At 42.9% G+C, this 18,077-nt stretch overlaps 1 protein-coding gene across 2 annotated transcripts in view; it reads right to left on the bottom strand.

Annotated features, from left to right (window-relative positions):
* hpse2 (heparanase 2) overlaps positions 1–18,077 on the bottom strand; it is a 58,238-nt gene that overhangs the window by 23,896 nt on the left and 16,265 nt on the right. For both annotated transcript variants that reach the window (XM_049009155.1, XM_049009156.1), the window contains exons 4-5: positions 3,960–4,133; positions 2,993–3,164 (exon numbers count right to left, since the gene is read on the bottom strand). In XM_049009155.1, coding sequence (XP_048865112.1) covers positions 2,993–3,164; positions 3,960–4,133 — 346 coding nt within the window. The remainder of the gene's footprint in view (positions 1–2,992; positions 3,165–3,959; positions 4,134–18,077) is intronic.

Here is an 18,077-nt window from a genome sequence, read left to right as displayed (position 1 = left end):
CAGATCCTGTGACTGGGAAAGTCACTGAAGAACACAGAACTCATTGTCATGTTTATGGAACTAGTCTGAGACTATTTCTGCTTTGTGACATGGTGCATTGTCATGCTGGAAGTAGCCATTAGAAGATGGGTAAATTGTTGCAATAAAGATATGCAGATGGTCAGCAATAATACTCAAACTGGCTACGGGATTTAACTGATGATTGACTGGTATTAATGGGCCCAAAGTGTGCCAGGAAAACATCCTGTTCATTATGCCACCACCACCAACAGACTTCTGACCCAAGGCAAGTTGGGTCCATGGATTCATGCTGTCGACAGCAAATTTTGACCTGACAGATTCATTAACATTCATCAGACTAGCCTACATTTTTCCAATGTAACCTTTCAATTGTCCAGTTTTGATGAGCCTGAACCCTCAGTTTTCTGTTTTTGGGTGACAGGTGCGGAACTCAACATGGTCTTCTGCTGTTTTAGCCTATTCGCCTCAAGGTTTGGCACGTTTCTGCTCATCACAGATGTACACAGTGGTTATCAGAGTTATCATAACCCTTCTGTCAGCTTAAACCAGTCTGGCCATTTTCCTATGAACTCCCATCAACAAGGCATTTCTGTTCGCAGAACTGCCACTCACTGGATGTGTTTTTTCCCCACCATTCCAAGTAGGCCTTAGAGACTGTTGTACATTCAAATCCCAGGAGATCAGCAGTTACAGAAATACACAGTCCAGCCCATCTGGCACCAATAATCGTGCCACGACAAAATCACTGGTGTTTGATGTGAACATTAACTGAAGCTCCTGACCTGTATCTGCATGATTTTCTGCATTGAGCTGTTGCCACGTGATTGGCTGATGAGATAACTACAAGAATTAGCAGGTGTGCAGGTCTTCCTAATAAAGCACTCAGTCAGTGTTGCAGCATGATTCATTATAAATGGTGAAACTTTCACCTTCCTCAAGATAAACCAGAAATACATTTTTATAAACAAATAACCAAATGTAACTGAACCAATGTGACATAATATAAACCACAAGCCCAGAAAACATGACATCTGTTGAGTGGCATCATTAAAATGTTTTGGCCAGTTACTTTCACAAAGTAGCGTGTCAAGAATCAAATCATGTGTAACACGTGTTAGCAAGTACTTTGACAGCTCAGGTGCCATCCATCAAGACGATAGGTAATCTTCAAACGCTAGGTGAAGGATTCATGGCCTTAGTCTATAGACTGTTCCACAAGCCTTTTAAAAAGACAGAGAGTTACACCAGACTGCTTCCACAAATGAAGGTAGTTAGGACAGGTGGAGCTGCATTTTTAATAAATGGTCACAAAATGTAACTTTCTCCAAAAACAGATGTTGGCACTACATACAGAAATACGTACACTTGGTCAAGGAGGTGTAATGTCCATCGTATACATTTTCAAACTAATTTAATGAGATTTATTCTTAGGAGAGAATGTATTTATTTCTGCTCCATTGAATGCGAAGCAAAGAAGACTAATCTAGTTAAAATCATTAATTCCTGAAACAATACCTGAAAGCACCATCCAAATACCCTCAGAAGAAATATATATTAATACAAGAACATACACAAACTGGGTTAAGAAGCACTGCCTTTTTCGTTTGGTAAGTAAATAGAACAGCTAGCGTCACAACATTATTGGTTATAAACTACAAATATGAAGCACTTTTGGATTGATGGATCTAAATCCCTCCAGAAAGAAACAGTATTTAACACTCGGTTATTTAACTGCAACTGCCAGGCACTCATATGTGCTCACAGTGCAGACTAACACAGGGTCTACCTCTGGCCTCTTTCCAAACACACCCCCAGCTGGGGGGTGGCCCATTAACCTCTGGTCATACAGTGAGCAAGAGGTGCCCCCAGGCTGTCCTCAGACACAAAGCCCACTGAGCCATACTCAGGCCCCTCTCCTGTGAGACCGGTCTTACCCCCCTGACCTGAGGTGTCAGGAAGATTTAGGAGCTCGCTGCGGGACGTGCCACAAATCTGTACACCGACGGTGAGACTAATCAAACAGCTGCGGAGGTGTACTAATCAAACTCAGCTATCCCTGCAATGGAAACGGATTGTTTGGGTGCGTATGGGGAGCGGGTTCAAATGGTAGAGATAACCATCTGGTGTTGATAAGTGACATTCCAATAAAATGAATTCAAAATACATTTAAATCCGCCTTTTACATGACTCATTATCACATGGCCATGCTGAATGCCTCATTTCATCTAAATGCACACGGCATCACCATGGAGCCCTGGGCAGGACCGACGCCAACTACACGCATTACTCTGCGCAGCCGTGCAATCCCCCGCCTCTCGTCATGTGAGCGCTGTGCGCGGATGACATCTGCACTGCCGATGCCACGTGGTGATCCGGCCGATTGGACTGCAGGTGGGACATTGCTCTGTCACACTATTAGTCGAGTGACACTTTATTTAGCTGACAAGCTATTTAAAGCGTGGGCAGTCCCTTGGCCGTGAAATAAACATCTCCTGTCTGGTGTGAATCGCAGGATCTATGCTACTTCTTCCCCTCGGCAGGCAGCCCCCATACACACCCTACGCTCAGAAACATCACGGCCCTGGACCTGCAGCAGACATGAATCGCCGTGTCAGACCCCTTTGGCATTACGCGAGATGTCAGTCCAGCAGCTTTTCATTCATGATCAGAGTGCGGCCATAGTACGATGATAGTAGTCCGCTGACCTTGTTTAAATTACTTGAGGTCTGTTATTCAACTGTGGGTGTTGGCAGAGATTTAACAGAAATGTTCATGCGATCAGATCATAGTTTAGACGTTTTAAACGGTCACATAGGCACTCTGAATCTGATAGGCATCACATATTTATCAAAATGTTAAAAATACATACCTTACTAGGGCCACAGGGGTCAACCTGGGAGGTGAAAGCCATCTGCCCACAGTATCTACCAAAATGACGTTCCACCCACCCGCAGCCCCCTGGCCCACTCACCCCTCCAGCAGCAGGATGGCGTTCTTGCGGGGGCGTCCGATGTTGGGGCCGTACAGGTTGGCGCGACTATAGTAGCGCACCGACTGCAGCAGCGTGCGCAGCTGGGCAAAATCCTGCGCCAACTGGCTGCTGTTGAGCGTGCGTGCAGCCACGCTGCGGTAGCCGTTGGGCTCTGGGGGGTACAGGGACTACAGTGAGAGCAAGACATTGCACATCGCATGGGGAGGAATGACTGCTCCATTAGGTAGCCAGCTGCTATCAGGAAGACCATGATCCCCCATATGGGGACACTCACTGGAGACTTTGGCCAACATCTCTTCAGTCTGATTCTGCACTGTTTATTTAGCTGGATAATCCTTAAAATTCTTAAATCCTTTGCCATTTGCACAATTATGAGTACAGGTTCTTGGGAACTCTTCTCTTCGCCAACCCCACCTTGCTCTCTATGTGCACACAGACCTTGCTCCTGAGCCCACGGACAAGTGACTATTCTTCCGATCACAGGCAAGGAATCTCTTGCCTACAACCAAAAACAGAGACAAGTCCCTCTTCCAAAAATCTGTTTAATATGTGGACATAAAAGATATTAAATTGGTAAGAACAGATCTTTCGCCATCAGTACCTAAACTCAAACTAGGTCTCTTGTTCTGGTTATTCTTACTTAAACAACTGACCTTTTGAAAATGTACCTCCCCGAAACAGCTTCAAAATGGTAGCTCCACGCTGTAACGCTAAACAGAACCTGACCAGCTAGAGAGATGGTTGGTAGGCAAAAGGCAGCATTCCAGAGGGTTCCGTACACTGACAGTAGTCCGAAGCCACGCCTTCTCCTGCATAGTCAACAATGAATTTGGCCCTTCCTCTGCACTTGGAGGAACCTGTCTCCCAGCAGGTGTGTGTCCTGCCCAGTGTCTGTGCAGCCGCTGCAGTGTGCGGTGTAGACCCATCGCAGCCCGACATCGCTCACCGTTGCCCAGCTCCCAGGACATGTTGTACTTCTTGCCAGCACTGTACTTGAGCAGGCTGAGGGCGCTGGATCCATTCCAGGAATTGTCAGGGTTTCGATGCAGGGCGTTCAGGCCGAAGACAAGGTGCAGCCCAGCACAGTCGGCGAAGTTGTAGAGTTTGTCTAAAGACCTGGCTGGGAGGAAGCGACAGGCAGTTGTAGCATTGTTTTACCTCCCCTCTGTTAGGCACAGAAGCTGTCCAGCTGGTGTCGGTCAGTACTGGGACCTTACAAGTTCTCCCTGAATGTTCATAAGGTTTCGAATCATAAACAATCACATAATGTGCTGCTAATTGTACGCGTGCAGTTAAGTAAGTTCACAAAGCAATTTCAATAAAGTTCATGGGGAAATTTTATGAGGTGATGTCTTAAGTCCATTTTACGTATATATTCCCGGGGTATGATCAGTAACAGGTGAATACCACTTCCAGCTCACACGCTGTGTGCATGTTCCCTGTCAAAGGTTCAACTTTAACAAATAAACAACTGCGCAATTTCGTTGGAAAATTGATTTCAGGTTTAACGTTTTATTGTAGATGATTGAGACACTGACAAAACACAGGACAGTCAAGACAGAAAAAGGATGTTTGCACAATATTGCCTCTGACAATTTTAGGGGCTGCATTATGGGAACCGTGTAACTTTGAATGCATGAACAGATTCTCTTTAGGATTATTATGCCAGGCTGTCATTTCCAATGGCCTTAAGTTCTGATAATGCATATGTTCAAGGAATTAGATGATGATGTAATCAAAGGCCAATATATATTTAAGGAAAGCTGCATTTCCCCCCATTAAACTCATTATCAGTGTTAATTGTTAGATATATAGAACCTTTAAGTCTACAGCCAGTTAGACACAAGAAAATGTGGCTCAAAGAACTCATCATACCTGGTCACAGCATGCGAAGCAAATCACTGGAGAAGGACGTCATGCTTGGAATGGTTAGTGGCAAAAGAGGAAGACGATGCCCAAGAACTCGCTGGCTAGACACCATCAAGGAAGATACTGGACTGAGCACAGCAGAATTGAAAGAAGTCATGATAGATAGGAAGACATGGAAAGCATTGATCCACAGAGTGGCTGAGAGTCGTACTCGACTAAACAGATGATTATGATGATGATGCCAGTAATACTTTAGACATCAAAGGCACAGTGAAATTACATTGCAGTATTTGAGATATTAGTGTGGTTAGAATTTAACAAGGCTCAGGGTCAGTATAAGAATAAGAACAAGATTAATTGATGCTACAAATGGAGATATAGCTACTTTAGTAATGCTACTGTCTATACAATGTCCACCCATGTCTAAGAAACTGCGTAACGTTCACCAGGCAGTATCAGACAGTAATCAGCAGTTTTGTACATTCCCAGTTTCTGATGACTATCCACAGCTATTTCCACACGCACACACACACACACACACACACACACACACACCTGTAATTATATCTTTCTGGGGACTGCCCATTCATTTCTATAGGAAAAAAACGTTAATGCTATCTATGACAACCTTATTCCCTGCCCAGCCATGACCATAATTGAGTTTCCCCCTATGGGGGCCAAGAAACCAAGAAACTCGTCTCCATAAGGTGCATTGAAACAGGTATTCATCACGTTGTGCAGATATTTGGTCCCCACAAGATAAGGTATATCTGGACTACATACATAGACACACACACACAGATTTGTATTCATATCTTTTGTGGGGACTGTCTATTTATTTCTATGGGCATAATCCTAATCTGAACAATGACACCATTAACCCCTACCCAGCCTGAACCATAACCATAAGTACCCGAGTACCATAAGTAACAGACTATCGGTATTTTAACTTTTTTGATTATTCATAGAGGGCGGCATGGTGGTGCGGTGGTTAGCACTGTTGCCTCACACCTCTGGGACCCGGGTTCGAGTCTCCGCCTGGGTCACATGTGTGTGGAGTTTGCATGTTCTCCCCATGTCATTGTGGGGTTTCCTCTGGGTACTCCAGTTTCCCCCCACAGTCCAAAAACATGCTGAGGCTAATTGGAGTTGCTAAATTGCCTGTAGGTGTGCGTGTGTGAGTGAATGGTGTGTGAGTGTGCCCTGTGATGGGCTGGCCCCCCATCCTGGGTTGTTCCCTGCCTCGTGCCCATTGCTTCCGGGATAGGCTCCAGACCCCCCACAACCCAGTAGGATAAGCGGTTTGGAAAATGGATGGATGATTATTCATAAATTTTTTTTAATTAAGTTTCCCCTAGTGGGGACCAAAAAGGTGGTCCCTACACCGTCAAAATAACAAGATTTTATCATATTGTGGGAACTGCAATATACATAACACACACACACACACACATTTTATTACCTGACATGGTTTAAAAGAACATTTTTCCAACAACAGAACCCATGACTCTTGAGCTGAATCTCTCTACGTTGAGACTTGAGCCGTAAACATAAATATTGAGCTGCACTTTGACCTCACTTCCTTTCATAAAAAAGAAACAGGTTAGGATTCCAGATGTATAAGGGAACCGAGGCTGTTTAAAGAGCCCTAAACCTGCCACAAATGTGTCAGGCTTGTTTGAGGGCATGTGCTAACCTGGCACTCTGAAACGACCTATTATTGTATTAAAGTTTTTCAGAATTAACTGGATCTTGATAAGCACACAGTGGAGTGGACGGAAACAGCCCAGATTCTCATCAAACTCCGCTCCAGCCACACAGGTGTCCGTCAGCTTTTCACAGCTCTTGACATAAAAAATGACATGACTGATAGGCCAGCAAACTGACGTAAACTCTGACAGTAAAAAATGTGGTTGCAGGCAGGCTTCCATTTAAAAGCATGAGAGGGCGACCCAGTCAGCTGGGTGCCTTGGTTAAACACAGCACCCATATGGGCCGCATAACCCGCTCAGAAAAGTAGCAATAAAAAAGGTGATGTCCTCATTAAGCTGCAAACCAGCAGCCAGGTGCAGCCAGCAGCCCGTCTGTTTGTATCACCCCACGAAAGCCAAGAAGTACAAACTAAGTTCCTGCAGTTCTGTCATTTTTTGGAGTTTCTACTACATTTTTTAAAAAAATATTTACAGTAGTTGCTCCCCAGCATTGTTCAGAGTTATTTTTCATATGTTATTTTCGTATCTATAAATCACACCTAACCCAGTATGACAAGCCTCGTACTCGTACCCCAATGACAACAACAGGGGGACACGCAAGGACCCCTGTGGAATGTTCCTGATCTGTACTGCACACTGAGGAATGGACATACTGAAGCCCAGCCTAGCAGTGTGTGGTTCCAGGAAGCACGCCTATGTTTGGCCTCTGGGCTGCTGTGCCACATCACATCAGGTCAGGCAAACCCGAAGACTGGATCCATCCATCCATCCATCCATCCATCCATCCAGTATAGGGCCAAACTTAGACAAATGTTTAATAAATTGAATTTTAGATTTTTTTTCTTTCAAACTGTATGAGTTATGAACTTAATGTTATTACCTGTAATCATATCATTTGGATCATATATCACAGACACAGGCATTAAAGGCTGAGTATTAAACACTGACTTTAAATGACATTTTAAGGTGTTTACATTAACAAACTATGGGAAAATGTTCTTGGGACAGAATGCTTTGTGAAACGTTGCGGACGCCAGCAGGTCCCCAGCGTAATGGAAACAGGCGGGTCTGGAGACTGTCAGTGCGGCTATCTGATGTGAGACACCAGCAGGCCTGCACCAGAGCTGCATGCCTCATTTGTGCAGCCTTTCCTTCCAGACGCACGATTGCTTACAGCATTTGAAAAAGTCCTGGGTTCTACCTGGTCAGTTTTACACGAACCACATAAGGATGGATATCGTTTTGGAGAGATTCTAAGCTGCTTCGGACAGCGCCACAGATTTAGGCAGCTCATGATTTCCATCATTTCCACCAGGTGACAGACAGTTGAATGCAAATGCCTAAAAAATACAAGTAAACCAGGATATTCGAGGACCAGAGTGTTTTCAAATTGTGAATAAGAGCTTGAATGCACAGAGAGAAAAGGAGAGACTTAAATACAGGTGACATCATCAAAAAATGTTTCTCTCTGTCTGGTTGGCTTTTGTTGTAATTACGCCACAATCTAGGTGTTTTTCAGAATATTTAGCAATAATAAAAGTCAGAACAGCAAAGGGATTCTCCTAAACACATGCGTCCCAGACGGGGAGAACAGGAAGTGAACACCTGGTTGAAAACACATCAGGGTCTTCTGGCTCTGCCAGCTGAATGCTCCTACAAAGATATTGCAACTCTTTGCCCTCAGAAACTCAAGGAACACAGAGCATGCTTATTAAACTTCTGGCAGTCGTAACACATGGAAACTAGCATGGATTTTTGCACTTAAACGGCTGACTGGCTGTAGAAACAATTGAGGTTTAAGTGAATTTCACATGGTCATAACAGCAGTGACTTTCCCGTATCCATTACGATTCCATGTTCTTGATTTTGCGATAAGTCAACTCCGGCACTGAGGTCAACCTGAACTCAGTACACTGTCTCCTCCAAGCAATGGTACCTCAGCAGCCGAAAGTAACACTAGCTTCACCGGAGCGGTTTTGGCTACAGAAGGGTCCTCGTCGGTCACCCGGGCCACATCCACAGCAGCTTCAGATATGTGCAGGTGAGTGAGACAGGCTGGCATGGCTACTGAGACACCACTAGGATTGGATGCCAATTTACCCGACATGAGTTTGTTTAAGACAAATAACAAATGCTCTTTTGTGGAAACAAAACAGAAGAACTTTTCAATGGATAAAACTCACCACATTCACAATGGGCAAAATCAGTAAAACACATTTATTACTTCTGAAAAGCTGAGTACGTTTCCCTTGTTATGAACTCAGTAGGCCTGAAGGAATCTCCAGCCACTGTTTGTGTTAAAGCAAGGGGCTCTGGTGGGAGCAGGGGTAGTGCCCTCACCTGCTCCCATAAAGCAGTGACCAGCACGGGGCCAGGGGCCTGCTTCTGTGTCAATGCTGTGACAGTTTAATGGCCACAATTAGGACAAGTATGCGACCAAAGGAGAAACGTCTCAGTCTCCCTCTCTGTCCTTCCGGGCTCTAACCACAAGCCCAGGACATCACAGTGCTGTGTGGGGCAAGGAAAACAGGCGTTAAGCTAATTGATTACCTAATAGATTGCTAAATATGTGCTTTTCTCTGTGTTCATCTTCTTAGATTACACTGTAGGCTGTAAGAGAATGAGATCCTTATGCTATTGTACTTCAAATGTTGAGCTGTGAACACTGCTCTGAGTAGTTGTGGAATTTAAACTGGTGTCTATTACACCTCAAACCAGGAACAGACTATGATAACAATGGACTGTTTCTCATTTATGGCCCCGTACTGGCTCTGAAAATAAGCTCTGTAACACTGCACGATGTTCTGCTGGAGAGTTGCTAAAAGCCTCAACTGCCATTTGCTCCAGTTCAGGACCTCGAGTGCCGAGAAGACAGGATGTGTCCCCCTCGGAGCGATTCATTCAAAGTTACGCGATTCAGGCACACTTTATTCATGCCTGGTTATTTTTCTGAAGGCAGAGCAGTAGTTTATTTATAGAGCTAAACACTTAAAATACAGCATACCCAGACTACTCACCGATACACCCAAGGCAGCTCAGCTCAGCCCACATGCCGCAGTACGCCCTCGCAATTTGACCTACGCAAACGGCGCATTGCCCTGTGAGATCACAGCGGCCGGATAGGTATCCCCAGTGTGCCACCCTCAGCCTCTAGGGGGGGGTTGACCCCCAAAGAAATACGGCCACCTACTGTGAATGTTTTGGCGAAGAAGGTCACAAGCTGAACATATCAATGACCACGCTCTGGCACTGTTATCCTTATCATTATCACAGATATCCTTCTGCCATCTAAGGGGATGAAATGTAAAACCTTTATGGGTGAGACACATGCTCACTGAACTTGTCAGCATCCCAGAGAGATAACATCTTACTCACCATATGTGTTAGAGCCGTTACTGGTGCTCAGGTAACATTCAAAATAGCAAACAAAAAAAAATCCCTGGCCAGGTTTTTGCCTGGAGATGCATTTCATGAAAAATCACTAAAGGCTACTAAAAGAATCCAATAGTACTGCCGTTTCAGATTATGTCAATATTTAATTTCGCTGAATAAACCTCAGCGATGACACCAACTCTCAAAAATGGAGCTTTCAGGTCTACAATGTCAGATCCTTCAAGACGGCCGACAATGCTAAGAAGTGACCTCTGAAATGGGGCTCCTAGGTCAGGGATTGTCTGTCCTTTTAAGGAGAACAATCAAAAATCCAGTTCTAGAATGTTATTGTGAGAACCAGCAGAACGTAAAAGCTTGTCAACTGTTGAAACAGATCAATAATAATAATAATAATAATAATTATTATTATTATTGTGATTATAATAAATAATAAGCATCATCATAATAATCATCATAATAAGTCATGCAGACAGTCAATAGCGGAGACAGTATTTTAATTCTTCCAAAAAGTAAAGTGTGCATACTGCTGAAAGTGAAATGCTAAAATTACCTTTCTTGGCTTCTTCTGTTATGTTTCTTATTTCAGGCAGAGATACATGTATTTCCCACTGGGCACCGCAAATATGTCAAACTGATCTTATTTCGAGCCAAACTATGGGCTCTTACGCTGAGTGCTCTGGTTCATTTTAAACACAGATCAAAACCTAGCTTGAGGGAATACTTCTAGACGAGACAGAAGATTGTTTAGCGAAATTAATTGGGAACTTTCTTGATTTCTTTATGAATTCAATATGAGTTTCTAAAGTAAAGTTATGTGTATCTTGCAGCCAGCAAAAAACCAAAGTGCTCGCCTTGTGTGTGGATTGTCGACAGCAATTCTAGTTGGTTGCAGCTGACCTAGAAAATTACAGGCGCTCTTGAACTTACATATGGGGAACATCGAAATGTGCAGAACTCAAAACAACATGGTTCACATAACAGCCCAACTGAACCAATAATGTTAAAACATTCTTTCAAACACCCTGGTGAAAGTTCTATGACAGAATAGCAACCTTGAATCCTACCACCTTTTGGTCTGAAGACCATAGCATTTTCAACGAGGGTTTCAAAAACACTTCAGTAACTTCCGCACACCATAACTAAACAGTAAACGTGACTTAAGCGAACAGTATATCCTTACTGATTTTGGTTCTTCACGAATAGCAGAGAGCTTCAGACTGTACTCGGTTAATACCCACAATGCCAGGTCCACTCAACCTTTACACACTTCAACAAAATTGAACCAAAGCGATAAACGAGGATTATTAGGTCCAGGAGGACCTTCGGAATTTCCATTGACCGTTTCACTAAAGATACCCTGTTATACACAGATTCTTTCGGACTGAGAAATATATGAGCTTGTGATGCGCTGGAATATGCAGGCTGAGACAAACCAAACGACATGCATAAACTGGTGGAAGCGCATGACCTCCTAAGCATTTCGGCCACCATCCTTATTAGAGGCCACACATGCACTGGCTGGTCCAGCTGCGTCTAATAGCAGCATGAACCCATTCTTTCATTCAGGATCTGGTTTCATCTCAGTGCAAAGTCAGTGATCAATGCACCTGACTAAACCACTAATGTATACAGCACGTTTTTGCTATATTCTGGTCCACACCCTTGGCAATCGTATGCAGACAAACCCAGCATCCGATTACAGCGTGCTGGTGATTTATTAGCTATAATGAAAGATAGCATACAAATCTAATGGGGGCAATGGCCCAAAATGCTCTCAGCTCTGATCTTCAGTCATGGGTATAAAACTGAACATAGCACCCAAAGGTTGGCAATTGGCCAAGCACTCCTTGTTAACCCAAAGAACATAAATCATGACATCACCATTAAACCTGCTAGGATCCTTTTACGGCTTTTCTTTTTAAGTTAACAATTATTTAGGGAATGAGATCATGGACAGATTTCCAATAGGAAACATTCACACATATTACAGAGTTTTCTCCACTGAAAGTGCATAAGGCAGAAATGCAAGGTGACTATCAGTGGTACTTGCGATGGCATGTCTTTGCACCACGCATCCATGCAGCCGTGGAAATCTCGGCAGACTTATTTTCACTTTGTGCTCTGAAAAACACAAGAGCCTCCAGTATGGCTGCCTTCATAGCCACAGTACCAGTGCATACGGGAAAACATGTTTTCAGAAGCCTCACTGTGACATCATACTTGTCATATACGTCAAATGTGTCTCATAATGTGTTTATAAACAGTGAGCTGAACAGGGACTTGGCTTTGATAGGGTATGTTTTACTTCGGGAAACTGCTCAGGTCAAACCACTTTTGAATTTAAAGAAATGTGAAATATGTGGGCACCTGTTTTTAATCGGTGGTCAAGGAGGAGCTTGCGTACGTCTGTGAGCGTGCGTATCCATGCGCACATGTGTGATCTGTGACTAGCATGCCATCCCACTGCAGGCTCAGAGTGCTCTGCAGTGCGAGCGCACACACACCCATTCATGTTCACAAAGCAGCCCGTAGCTCTGTGGCTCAAAACCACCCCCATGCCCCGCCCCGTATTTAAGGTGTCATCCTTCATGAGGTCCAAGAATAAGAAACATCCAGGTTGTTAAATGTTTCATAACAGCATTAACAAATTCTTAGGGCGAGATGTATGTTGCGTATTGTTTCGATGACAGAAAAACAGCTCCGAAAGGAATGAAAAAAATGAAAAACACACAAAACCATCCAGCCTCTGTAATTCCAGAAAAAAAGCCGGGTTATCTTCTCATGCGGAAGCACCCTGACTTCTAAATTTATTCCAGCCTGTTTTGGAGTTTAAAGGGAAGTAGTTATTTTGGTTGTCAAGATACAGTGTAAAGGCCAATATTGTGACAACAGGGACAGTTTTGACTTGTTGCGGTTGCTTGAAATTCCAAGCAGCAGAACAGAGAGATATGGAAGCATTCAGAGGATTTTACCGGGTCTTTGCTTATGAACAGTAAGGTTTTTTTTTTATCTGTTTAATGATCCAGATAACTCAGTTGAAACAGAACAGAATCATCCATTTTATCCAACTCTTGAGAATGAAGTCTGCTGGTCAGAAAAGATGCCATTTACAATGTAAACACCAGAAACATTTGCTCTTCTCACAGAATATAAATATGAGAGAAACAAAATAACTTTTGAAAAAGCAGCTTTCCATCTTAACGTAAAATTGGCTGGGGGCAAATCCAAGAAAAGGGCTTTGTTACTAGTTGGCAACATATGTCCTGCTCATCTGGGATCTTTCCTGGTGCAGTGCTAAAAAAAAACATGCCGCTATGGGAATTGATCCCAGGTACTCTGCAGAAATAAGTAAAAGGATAACCCATCAGTTCTTAGGAAGAAACCCTGGTGAAACTTCACATGACCATTTACTTACTTTGGGGTTCAAGGTAACCAATTTTCCCCCTATTAGATTTTAAAATAATGAATTGGTTTCAGAATCTGAGCCACAAACTACAGAGGTCCTTCATGAATGTTTTATGAAAATCCCATTCTTGCTCCATTTATTCCATATTTATTCACTAATTATTAGTATACTGAGGTAAAATTATATTATTAGTTAGAGCAATAAATACAAACAAAACTCCACAGTACAGAGGAATTCTTTGGTTTTTCACATATCCCAACTTGCTCTCCGATGATGAACATACACATCTACAGGCAAGAGAAAAGCCTGGGGTCAGAGTGCAGGGTCAGATGTTTCCTGGCACCCATGGAGCACGTTTTGGGGTTAGAGGCGTTGCCTGAGGACCCAAAAGGGATATTGTTACCTTGCCGGCCACAGGATTCAAACAGACACTTAATTTGCATCTTACTGGTAGCAAATGATATAGGTATTAAATATTGCATTGTTGAAACACTATCAAATCCAACAGAAAACTCACAGGTAAAATATTCTCTGACTAGCATGCTATTTGGTGTGGCCTCCAGGCCCCAGAAGCTACAATTTGAGCCATTTTGTGGCCATTTCACGTAATTCCAGTAACTCATAAATACTTGAGCTGCTAGAACTCATTATGGCTCAGCTTTACTTCATCAACTGCAGGAGGAGAGAGAGGAGCACAAGAAGTCCAGCCATAGACCTGAGACAGAAGTGTGCCGGGGCTGTACTACCAAACTCCACTGCGAGTCCCATCGGCCTGCAAAGCAAAACAGCTGTCCTCTCACTCTGTGCCCCTGAGACAATCAGTGCACCATGTTCAAAGGGTCCCTCTTAAGCTTCTAACACCATAACCAGCATTAAAATCTGGTTCCCACACCCCTACTAATGCCATAATTGCAGCATGATTACTATGCAATTTTAAGCATTACAATTAAGTGAATCTGCAGTCAAAACACTGCCCTTAAGATCACCTCAGGCCCAAATGCACCATCAATAACCCACTTAAAGACAAGCACCATGTACATACCCTTATACCCCAACTGTTGTTGTTTTTTGATAATGTCCTTAAAATTCATTCCTTATGTTTTAACTCAGGAGTCATACGCTTTCCTGCGGGTTGCTTTTGGTGTTTTTCTCTACGTTTTCAAAATCTTGCCTGTCTAAATGCATTTTGAAACGGGTATTTTTTTTAAGCAAAATTTCCTAGGACACCGTTGCTTAATGTAATCTCAGACGTTCCGTGGAGCTCTCGTTGGATATCTTAATGCAAACATCATGTGTCGTTCCTCATCCCCAAATTTGTATGCCAAATTTAACTATTTGACTGAAGTCCACTAGTGATAAGCATCATAGGTATGAAAACAGACATGCTATGCTAGGCTCTAGCCAGACAGCTGGACAGCCGGGTGAGGACAGCACCAGGCGTGGTGACTCTGAAGCACATCGCCAGTGGCTACTGCCTAAAGGTATGGCCCCAGAACTTGGCTGGTCTTTGTAACCAGGTCTGACAGAACTGGGTTGGAGTTTGCCTGCAGCTCCACTACGCATGTTTCTCCCAGATGTTTTCTGAGAAGGACGATATTATTTTCCAAACATTCACCTAAATAAATACCTTCTAAAAGATGCAAGTGATAAAAACACTTGTCTTCTCATCAAATGTTGAAGCCGGCTAACGCAACAACTTTTCATCATGGTTCATTGTGTATATACTGTAGATAGCATAACTAATCAAGAAGAAGAGGTCTCTAGATATTTCTCTTTTTACAAAACACCTGCAAAACTACTAATGTTACATGCCCTTTAAGTTCAATAAAATTCATTTCAAGCCTTTTGAAAGGCAGCAATGTGAAATGTAACATAAACGTTTCTCCACCATCTGACCACACAGGAGACAACAGGAAAATCTGCTCTGAAATTCATGAAGAGCGGAACTGGGACAAATATATTAGACGATACTACAAAAACTTTGATTCACATTAATTAATTTGAAATCATTGGCATCAACAGAATGTACTGTACAATAATGATTTATTTTAGAAACAAAAGGTTGTATTTCTCTGATATTCTGACAACAACAGGCAATCTTTGTAAATTATGCAAATGATAAATGATAAATGCTTTATCTCCTTATACAGTAAACATCCCAGGTCCATGTTCTCTTTAGGAATTTGAACTTGTAACCTTCACGTTACACATTCTAACCTTCCAAATGAAAATCACTGACATAAGGAATGTACTGTGCTAGTGAGCTGTCAATGAAGACCCAGCCACCCACAGAGGATGCCAGTTCGATAGGTGACACCCTGCAGGCCCCTGTCCAGGCCGTGGGGTGCTACAGCACGGTGTGTGTGCCCACAGACACAATCAACACAAATCATGTGCAATAACCTGAGCCCTTGCGCTTCTTTTGAAGTTAGTCTCACGGGAAGAGCATGTCAAAAGATATATCGGGCTCACAATGGGTGAGGTTACCAGACTGTGCTCATAATGACCATTCAGGCCAAGGAGACTGCCTTTGTCAGGGCAGACCGCTGACGGACAGCAGCCGGTCCTGGCTGCCCGTACCTGCCAGATGGCGCTATTTTGAGCCCCTTTTCACCCCCCCGCCTTGAAAAGTATTTGGATGATCCTGAAAATTTTTCAAACTGTAGTGTCAACACTCACTTGTTACAGAATGATGTGGTTTCAGAGTTCATTACACTGCTTTTTTGTGGTTTATTATGACTCACTCCAGTCTTGTGCTCGAATGAGCAACCAGACATTGCTGGGTCCCCTTCAACTTATTCAGATTCACTATTTTAATTCCATTGCCACAAGCAATACTGGCTACTGTTCAGTTAACTTAAATGTAAAAGAAAACTGCATGAGTGAATTACATGCCACTGGTAATACTTGTGCTTGTCATCAAAGGCATTGGCATGGATGCAAATCATTAACTATAAACACAAGAGTACAAAGCAGACGGTGCCATTTTGACGTCTTGCTCGCATTTTAAAATAACTGAACCATAAAACTGTAGTCAGATTCACCACCTGGACAGCTAAGCCCTGATTCCTGATACCTGGAACATACCAACAAGGAAGCTGTGCAGGGTCAATAGAAAAGCCAGCCTGCAGCTGGGCTCTGAGCCAGGGCTGTACCAATCTGGTTGATGGGTCATTGTGTCTTGACAGCCAGACCCACATTTGGGCAGCTAGGCTGCTAACATGAGTCTCAGGAGGATTTCTGGGCTGCCAGGCAGAGGAGCAGCCAGACAACAGCAGCCCGAGGGTGTCTGATACAGCCAGTAAGAGTCTGATGTGGAACCTGCATCTGGTACTGTTTAGAGGTGTCAGGTCCCGTCAGTCAAGTCGGAGATTAAAAAGACCAGGAAAAAGGCTTCTTCTGGCTTCCTTGGGCCAGAAACATCCAACACGCCCCTTCTTCAATGAAGCATAGGTCCTTGTACCATACCACAGAAAATTCAATTTTACTTTTCCGTTCCCTGCTCCCTAGACCAGAGCAAATTTCATTACATACATATGGGCTCATAAAATTCTTTCAAAGTATTAGTTTGGTCCCAAACGATTGTATCAAACTGAACATTTAAAGAAAGTGGACATATACTGCCATTAATTCATATATATATATATTCAATAAAGTGAATATTCATGCAATAAGATAAAATGAAGATAAAATGGATAATGGATATCTGGATGGACAGTTTTAAATAATCTCATCAGTATAAAACAGTATTCATTCTAGTTCCAATGTGAACAACAAATGTCCCCACAATGTGATAAAAACCTGTTATTTTTATGTTCAAGGGACGATTTTTTGAGCCCCACAAGGAGAAAGTCAATTTCATAATAATCAGTGACTGCAATCAAAAAAACTATGAATGCAGGAAGTCTTGCATTTTGTTTGGTTACCTATAGTTAAGCTTAGGGCTGCGTAGGTTGTCATTTTTGGGATTAGGGTTTTGCCCATAGAAATGAATGAATGGTCCCCACAAAGATAGTAATGCAAACATGTGTGTGTATGTGTGTGTGTGTGTGTCATAGTGAGCATGGAGCCCAGCACAGGGGACATGATGCAGTCCCTCATACAGACAGAGATCCCAGTCTACTGAACCACGTACTTTAAGGCTGCAGCAGGCAATCCACCCACTGAAAAGTGAGTGTTTTTTTCTACTTTGGTCACTCATGAAACACTATAATCATGTAAAACAATATGCTTATCTGTAAAACAATAACAGCCAATTTAGCTAAAAGTTACAGTACAAATAACAACAAAAACCTGAGTAACGACACTTCTGAAAAATGACTCCCTCTAGGCAATGAAGCTTTTATTAAAACATTGAGGTTCTGAACACGGCTGCCTGGTTTCGGTTCCTTTCGGTAAAGTGCTCGCATTTGTACCGGCCAGCTAGACTGTTGGCATATGCTCTCAGTAAGAGCACCCAGATGTACTTTATACATGCAGCCAGGCTTCTGCTAAATTCTGCTCATCATTCAATAAACAAAGGAAGGGCAGGGACATGGAGTAAGAGTCGAATTATATTAATCTAATTTACTCTTCAAATCTATTGACAGAAATATAGCTTTACTCTAATGTAGTCATAAGTGCAGAAATGTAGTCAAAACTCCAAAATACTCACATTAAATTAATATCATTTATACATAACCCA

This window comes from Brienomyrus brachyistius, chromosome 3 (genome assembly GCF_023856365.1).
Source record: "Brienomyrus brachyistius isolate T26 chromosome 3, BBRACH_0.4, whole genome shotgun sequence".
Classification (NCBI taxonomy): Eukaryota; Metazoa; Chordata; class Actinopteri; order Osteoglossiformes; family Mormyridae; genus Brienomyrus; species Brienomyrus brachyistius.
The sequence above is the reverse complement of the archived record's forward strand: the minus strand, read 5'-3'. Positions and strand labels throughout refer to the sequence as shown.